At 38.4% G+C, this 8,540-nt stretch overlaps 1 protein-coding gene across 1 annotated transcript; it reads left to right on the forward strand.

Moving 5' to 3' along the window:
• Nucleotides 1-559: 559 nt before the first annotated feature.
• LOC107697546 (gastrula zinc finger protein XlCGF57.1-like) lies at nucleotides 560-7,423 on the forward strand. The gene is made up of 2 exons (XM_016498341.1): nucleotides 560-578; nucleotides 5,754-7,423. The coding sequence occupies exon 2, from the start codon at nucleotides 5,792-5,794 to the stop codon at nucleotides 7,175-7,177; it is 1,386 nt and encodes a 461-aa protein (XP_016353827.1). The 5' UTR covers nucleotides 560-578; nucleotides 5,754-5,791; the 3' UTR covers nucleotides 7,178-7,423.
• The last annotated feature ends 1,117 nt before the right edge of the window (nucleotides 7,424-8,540 follow it).

Here is an 8,540-nt window from a genome sequence, read left to right on the forward strand (position 1 = left end):
GTAACACTCCAAAGAGAAAGGAAAAATTGAAACCGCATCATATGACCCCTTTAAAAGCTTATTTCAGACATGAAATTCTGTTTGTTCATGAAAAATACACATTTCAGCATTAGAATAATATGGGTATGGCGTATGTCTGTGAATACGGGACAAACTGAATTCCATATGGCTTTCATATGAAACACTTCTTTGATGCCTTAAATACGAGACGATTCTGTATTATACAGAACGGTTGGCAACCCTAACCTAATACCAAATGTAAAACATAAATGCTGTTTATTTATTTTTTTGTTTGTTTCTAATCAGGTCATTTAAGACCATTAGCTATCACTCTGACTGGCTCACAGTGCAGTAACTAGGGATCTGATTGAGATGCACTTGAATATTTATTTTAGATTTATTTTTCTTTCTGTTATTTATTCTCATCTTAAACAGGAAAAGTGTCCAGTTGCTGGTGAAGCGACTGAGATCCATGTGACACACTATTGTAAAGATGGAGTTTATTAAGGAGGAGAGTGAAGACGTGAAGATTGAAGAAGCATTCAGAGTCAAACATGAAGATACTGAAGAACAAACAGGTTGGTATTCATTCTCAAACCTGAACTCACTCATTTGATCCTTATTAAAATGTCCAGCTCTACAGAAATTAATGATATTTTTGAAGAATGTCATATGGTTTTATTTGACATGGAGTGGGTCCTCATGCTGCCCAGACAAATACCGGACAAAAAAACACACAAAATGTCAAAGGTCAAAATGACCATTTTTGTCGAGTGAGTTGAACAATCTTAAATGAGCAATCCTAAATGACGATAAAGAATGGGGAGAAAATTGGACTTGTCAAATCTGCATAATGTGCAACAGATTTTTAAAGAGACAGCACTGCTTTTATGCTGCATTTGAGACAAAGGCTGCGTTTACACTTGGCATTAACATGCGACCTGTATCCGGATGTTGTCCACATACACATTGAAAAGACAAGTGTAAACTCGCTTCTGATCGGAATGTTATCCGATCAGCATGTCCTGGTCCAGAGGTAGTCAAGGACGCATTGTGATCGGATCTCAGTGTAATGTAAACGCAATCCAGCCATCGTGTCTGCATTCTCAGGTCGACATCATGCAAAACCCCACCCCCTCTCTCCTGAACTAGTGAGACTCGTAGTTATTTTCCTTTGTTAAATGTACCGTGACTGAAAATGGTTTTCAAAAGAAAACCAACCACTTCAGGTCGACTTTGCACAGGGCCATCATCTGCAGACATATTTAAATATTCTGCGGGAACGACAGATCTGATCGGTTATCCAGATAGAGAAGTCAGCTGATGTTGCCAAGTGTAAACGCGCCGTGTCCTGATTGACTGACAATCCGATTTGCTTGATTGGATCGCGGTGATCGCATGTTAATGCCAAGTGTAAACGCAGCCAAAGTCGGATGTGGAAACATTTGATTTTAAATGTTCCAAGCTCAATGAGTAGTTCCAGTCAATCAACGGTCAAATACATGTTGACCACATGATGCCGCCATGACACAACGAGAGTGTTTGGTCTTTTTGTGTCAATTATTCCAAAAAACATTAAAAAAAACTAAGAAAATGTTTCTGTTCATTTTGAAAACAGTTAACAAAAAGTTAAATATAAGCAAAAATAAATCTTATTAATGTTTTTAACTTTGACATACATTAGGTCAACACTACAGTAACTATATGCTTGCTGGAAGCAGTCACGCTGAGGTCGGGGTTGATCGATCTGCCCCGAGTTCACAGGTCGGATGTCTGACTTCAAGCACCATTCTAGATTTCCAAGTAGGAGTTGGGAAAAATCAGAATTGTGAGTTGTCAGGAATGCAGCATTAAAGTGAAACCTGCTGCAGTTGGTGTCATTGGGGTAAATCACTTATATATAATTATGACAATATAAACATATTAATATGTGATTAATCGTGACTAATGGGTGAAAAATTTGGGATTAATTAGTACGTTTATATTTAAGTTTATATATGTATGTATGTCTATATACTGTATATGCTTACACGCATGTGCATCTCATGCACAGAATGATGCACTTGAAGCAACACGAAGTCACAACGCTCCGCATAGAAAAGTTCAAAGCACAAAGGGAAGAGATATTGATGTGTAGTGTTAGGGCTGCACGATTAATCGAATGCGATTGTCATGCGCATTTTGATAGTAAAGCCGGTTCTGTAATAAGCAGTAAATCATCATCACGTGCTTTCAGATGGAGCAGCATTTACTACACAGAGCCGTAGTTCACTGACAAGTTACGCAAAAAAAATCGCAGATGATTTTATTGCGCGACTTTATTTTAATGAAAATTATAATAATAATAATTCAGATAAACCATATATTGTCAAAATCGTGTTTATTAGTCACGTTGAATCAATAAAAGCAGTTAAATCTTCTGTTTATCCAGCTACCGCTATCAATAGCTCTCACCGCTATAGGCATTTCCTGGGTTTCTTCTGCGAGGCGTATTTGGAGTTTCAGTGCGAGAGCGCCCTCTGGCCTTTGGATGGAGATTTACTGCTGATCACAGAACCGTGCTTCACTGAAAGATACGCATGACAATCGCAGCTTCTGTCGAATTGCGATTTCGGTTCCATTTCGATTTATCGTGTAGCCCTATGTAGTGTATTATATCCAGTGTTGGGAAGGTTACTTTGGAAATATAATAGGTTACAGATTACAAGTTACCATATTTAAAATGTAATAAGTAGTGTAACATTTGAAATGACTTCATTAAAGTAATGTAACTGACTACTTTTTGATTACTTTTCAAAATTTCAAATGAATGTTTTCAACTGTTATTCATTTTCAAACATGTAAACCAGGCAGGATTAATCTTACAGTAGCACTCAACACTGATTACTGTCAAGACTTTTAAAATCCTAAAATTGAATTTTAAATCAGTGTTACTCCCCAACACTAATTATAACTGTGAAATAATTTAGCGAGCCTTTTCTTTTAAATTTCAGTTACTGTGCACATCAAGAACAATTCATCATAGTGCTGTCTACTCCAGTGTTGTGAACAAACAGACACCTAGTAGAAAGTAACATGATTTAGAAACAACACTAAACTCCAGCAAGATATGAAATCTTTTTATGCAAAACCATTGATCTTTATCTACAGATCAAGTATAATAATAGGAACAATCATCTTAGACAGTTTCATCGTCTCGACTGTTGTAATTGAATGCAACAGTTTGAATGCTGAATGGAGGATGGCAGACAGCCGCAGTGGAGAGTTTACGTGAACTTGAATTTAGCAACTTAAATATTCATCTGTACTTCCCATTAAACTAGGGACAGGCTTCAGAACACTTGGAAAAATTGATGGTGCTTTTACTTTGTGCCTTTTGTGGGGTTTAACAATAACACAGAATAGTTAACACACAATATTGGATTTGGATCGGTCTCGTCTGACCGATACCCGATCTGGCAGAAAAGGGCAGTATCGGAGCCGATATGAATACTGAGTATGTGGAATGATGGACAACAGTGGAGCCAAAAGAAAATGGAGCCGATGAGTCAACAGACCAAGGTGGAGCCGAGGAATCTGAGCACCTAGGCTGAGCTCATGACTGGGAAGCTGCGTGTAGCCAGTGGAGGATAATGGGGCTTTGGATCACTTCCCATGGCTGGGAAGCAGAAATCAGAAGGCTGGGTGGTACCAGCAGACATAAAAAAGCCATAAGGCTGAGCAAGACCAGTGGAGATGAAGGAACCTCGAAGGAGGTGGTCCATTCTAGAGTGTGTAGATTCATGAGTGCTAGCTTCGTAACCACCAGACTTGAGACCACTGGATTTGGGAGCTCTGGGACCACAGACACTACCAGACTGGGATCAGTGGCCAAGGGGTTTTGGAAGGGCAGTAGTGGACTGTGGAGTCTCTGGGGAGACTGGATTGATAGAAGCAGGGTCCTTCTCTGCTTCACCTACAATGAAAATCTGTACCAGGGCCGTCCTTTGGACCGAGGCCCCCAAACCCTACCTCGCACCAAGGCCCCGTGTCAGCCGAGGATGGCCCTGCTCTGTACATTTGGTGCTTGCCCACTTTTAACCCTTTAACACGTAATCACACTGGTATGATCACTCTAGGCTGGTCCCTCGAGCGTACGATCACACCGGTGTGATTAGAACGTTCAGTGCATCACATGCTGAATTCAAATCTGCTTTCACGCTCTAGGTGGCGCGGAGCCAGATCGGACGCGCTGAGTTCTTGTCATATCACAATTATCCAGTGCTTTCAACCATATAATGCTTATTTTAAGTTCCAGACATTTAAATACACACAAGTACTAGCAAAAAAAAAATCAATTTACAGTTTGTTCAAATACACACTGTTATCTGTGGAAGTGGCAATAATGATCCTTACAAATATAATCTAACGACATGTTTTATTGATATCATATACACATTGGGTAGATAACTATAAAGTTTACTCTACTCTTCTCCCAGTTCACCGGAGACTTACTTTAATGTCTTTCGGTAGGAGAGGATGAATATACGTGTTGAAAAATCCCACAGCTCGGATTCAGTGCGAACTAACATGGCAGCGCCCATCACCCGGTATAGATCAACTACCATGGTCATTATAAAAGTGTTTAAACTACCAAATACATTTACTTGCACATATTTGAGAATCAGAATATCAAATATTTCATCATAATAGTGAGGGCGTGTGTGAAAATTTATAATAAAAAAGGAAAAACAAAATAAAAGTGGTACATCTGTCATACAATGCTATTGTGGCTACGGTGTGTCACATGACAAGCATAACACTTGGCCATGGAAACAATAAGGCGATACATTCTAAAATAATGGTCGCCTAGGCTGGGGGCTCAACTAAAATAATTTAAACTCACGTATGAAAGGGTTAATAAAGGAGAAGTTAAAATCATTAAATAAAAAAAGATAAAGAAGAAAAAAGCACACGACATTATCAATAGTTCTGTACTTGTTTTTTTTTTGTTTTTTTGGTGAAACTTTGTGCTGCCATCTTGACCAGGTCTCCCTGGAAGAAGATTATGACATGTCAATGGGATCTTCATGGTTAAATAAAAGATATATAAAAATATAAAATCAACAATAAAAATCATTGGTGATTATTTTCATCATCGATTATTACACAAAATCAGTAATAATCTGTACTAAATGACAGTTGTGCAGTTTTGTCACGAAATGTAAAAATGTATCATTGGCATAACATTGAGAGCTTTAATGATAATGTCCCTCAAAGTCAGCATATACTAGGAGAAAAGCAGAGGACCTAATACTGAGCCCTGATGCACTCCATACTTGAGTTTGATGAAATGTCTATTCGTTTACATAAAGTATTAGCAGTCGGATAGATATAGGAAACCTAAACCGTGCTAGTGCTTATTGACATTAATGACAGATTCAGGACTGGTCTCTAACAGTGGTTTTCAATCCTGGTCCTGGGGACCCACCACTCTGCACATTTTGTATGTTTCCCTTATCTGATACACTGAGTTGATGGAGCTCTCCCCTAATGAGCTGGTGATCTGAATCAGGTTTGTCAAATAAGGGAGACGAACAAAATGAGCAGAGAGGTGGGTCCCTAGGACCAGGAGTGACTAGTCTATTATAATCCAGTTTTGTTGGAAAATTTTGGTTTTGATGTTTTAATACTTTTATCTTGGTTTTAATGTCTGTTGGTTTTAGCCAATAATCTGCTATTAACTTGTATTTGTTTTTTTGTTGTTGCTTTAGACCTGGTGGCACTAAAAGAAGAGAGGCAAGAACTTACAATGATAGAAGAGAAAGATCAATATGAGAGACATGATTTCATGAATGTGGAAATATCCATACAGTCTGAAACAACTTCATCACAAAAAGAAGTTCAGAAGACTGAATCTAACAGATACTTCACCTGCCATCGAGAGAAGCCTTTTACCTGCAATCTGTGTGGGAAGAGCTTCACAAATAAAGCACACCTTGATTCCCACATGAGAAGTCACTCTGGAGAGAAGCCTTTTACCTGCAAATTGTGTGGGAATAGCTTCACACGCAAAGCATCTCTTAAGAGTCACATGGTCATTCACACTGGAGAGAAGCCGTTTCCATGTGATCAGTGTGGAAAGTGTTTCAGACATAAAGCAACCCTTGTTTCACACATGAAAACTCACACTGGAGAGAGAACTTGCACCTGCAAACTGTGTGGGAAGAGCTTCTCAAATAAATCAACCCTTAATGCCCACATGAGAAATCAAACAGGAGAGAGGCCCTTCACTTGCAAATTGTGTGGGAATAGCTTCTCACGCAAAGGATCTCTTAAGATTCACATGGTCGTTCACACTGGAGAGAAGCCGTTTCCATGTGATCAGTGTGGAAAATCTTTCAGACATAAAGCAACCCTTGTTTCGCACATGAAAACTCACACTGGAGAGAGTCCTTACACCTGCAAGCTGTGTGGGAAGAGCTTCTCAAATAAATCAACCGTTAATGCCCACATGAGAAATCACACAGGAGAGAGGCCCTTCACCTGCAAACTGTGTGGGAAGAGCTTCTCAAAAAAAGGTAATCTTAAGGCTCACATAATAACTCATACAGGAAAGAAGCCTTTCATGTGTGCTCAGTGTGGAAAATGTTTTACACGTGAAATAACCCTTACTTACCACATGAGGATTCACTCCAGAGAGAACTGTTTTAATTGTCATCAGTGTGGACAGAAATTCCCAGACAAGAGACGCCTTAACTGGCATGAAAAAATTCATTCTCGATCTTCCACGTGCCATGACTGTGGAAAGAGTTTCAGATTTAAAGCAAACCTCAAGGTTCACATGAGAATCCACACTGGAGAGAAACCCTTCACCTGCACTCACTGTGGAAAGAATTTCAGTCAGAACATAAGCCTTCAGATACACACGAGGCTTCACACTGGAGAGAAACCTTTTACCTGCAGTCTGTGTGGGAAGAGCTTCACACATAAAGCACAATTTAATTCCCACATGACAAGTCACACTGGAGAGAAACCTTTTACCTGCAAATTGTGTGGGAATAGCTTCTCGCGCAAAAGATCTCTTAAGATTCACATGGTCGTTCACACTGGAGAGAAGCCGTTTCCATGTGATCAGTGTGGAAAGTGTTTTAGACATAAAGCAACCCTTGATTCACACATGAAAAGTCACCTGTAGTTAAACCTGCAAACTGTGTGGAAAGAGCTTCTCACAAAAAGGAAATCTTAAGGCTCACATGAAACTACATATGAAACAACCCTTACTTACCACATGAGGCTTCACTCAAGAGAGAACTGTTTTAATTATCATCAGTGTGGACAGATTTACAGACAAGAGACGCCTTAACTGGCATGAAAATATTCATTCTCGAGAGACATCTTTCACATGCACTCTTAAGATAAATGGTTCTAAACCGTACCAGAAAAGGGTTCTTCAGCTTCTAACAATAGCAGAACCCTTTTTTGGTGCTAAATATAACCCTTTTTATAGGGTTCCATAAAGAACCATGCTTTGAAAATGCTTACAATACTTTTTGTGCGCAAAAGAAAAAAAATAAAGACTATTCAACAATTCGTCTCCATGTCACTCTGGCGCCATTATGGAGACTATCCACTGAACACAAACAGCGTATGCTATTCTGTGTCAGCTGCTTCACGCGGATACTTTGTTTTCATTCAGATGATTTTAAACTTTATTTCGAACACGTAAAATAAATATAATAAAAACTAAACAAAAACAATACAACACAAAAAGGAGTAGGAAGAAGCATAAGCTTATTTAATCCTACCGCTTCTCCACTCCGCATTGATAATAAAAATCAATAACAATAATCATCAAATTAACTTCATGATTCTGTCATCTCAATTTGTCTTAAACACGTTCCTACATATATTCATATATACAAACAAAACCTAAATAAAAACTATGACTAAATAATCTGTATGAACACCTAGTCAAATCCGTTCTTCCTCCATATACATTCAGAAAACCATACGTTTGTACTGTTTTTTGAACTTTGTCAACTTTGTGGAGTCTGTTCCACAATTTCACTCCACATACAGAAATACAAAACTTCTTAATGTTGTACGAACATAAAGATGCTTAAAATGACACTCTCTTCTAAGATTATATCTCTCTTCTCCATTAAGAAACTATTTTTGAATGTTACCAGGGAGTAAATTATTTTTTGCTTCATACATTATTGATTTGGTTCATTTTCAAACAGCACGAGTAAATTTGAATATCGTTGATTTAAAAAAATAATGAATTTGTGTGATCTCTATAACCAGTTTTGTGAAATATCCGTATTGCTCTTCTTTGCAACATATACATGCAGATTATCATCATTATCTATGTATTGCCCCAAACCTCTGAGCAATAATTAAAAAATGGGAATATTAACTATCTCTGTTGTTTTGCTTAAACGTAGAGTAGATGTGTTCAAAACGCATCTTCCAGCAATGCGCTCAGCAAGGAGATATGATGCTGGGCATGAGATGTCTGTTCCCCGCAAACTCCAAATTATTTCTACTGTCTTTCC

This window comes from Sinocyclocheilus anshuiensis, unplaced genomic scaffold (genome assembly GCF_001515605.1).
Source record: "Sinocyclocheilus anshuiensis isolate Anshui unplaced genomic scaffold, SAMN03320099.WGS_v1.1 scaffold1886, whole genome shotgun sequence".
Classification (NCBI taxonomy): domain Eukaryota; kingdom Metazoa; phylum Chordata; class Actinopteri; order Cypriniformes; family Cyprinidae; genus Sinocyclocheilus; species Sinocyclocheilus anshuiensis.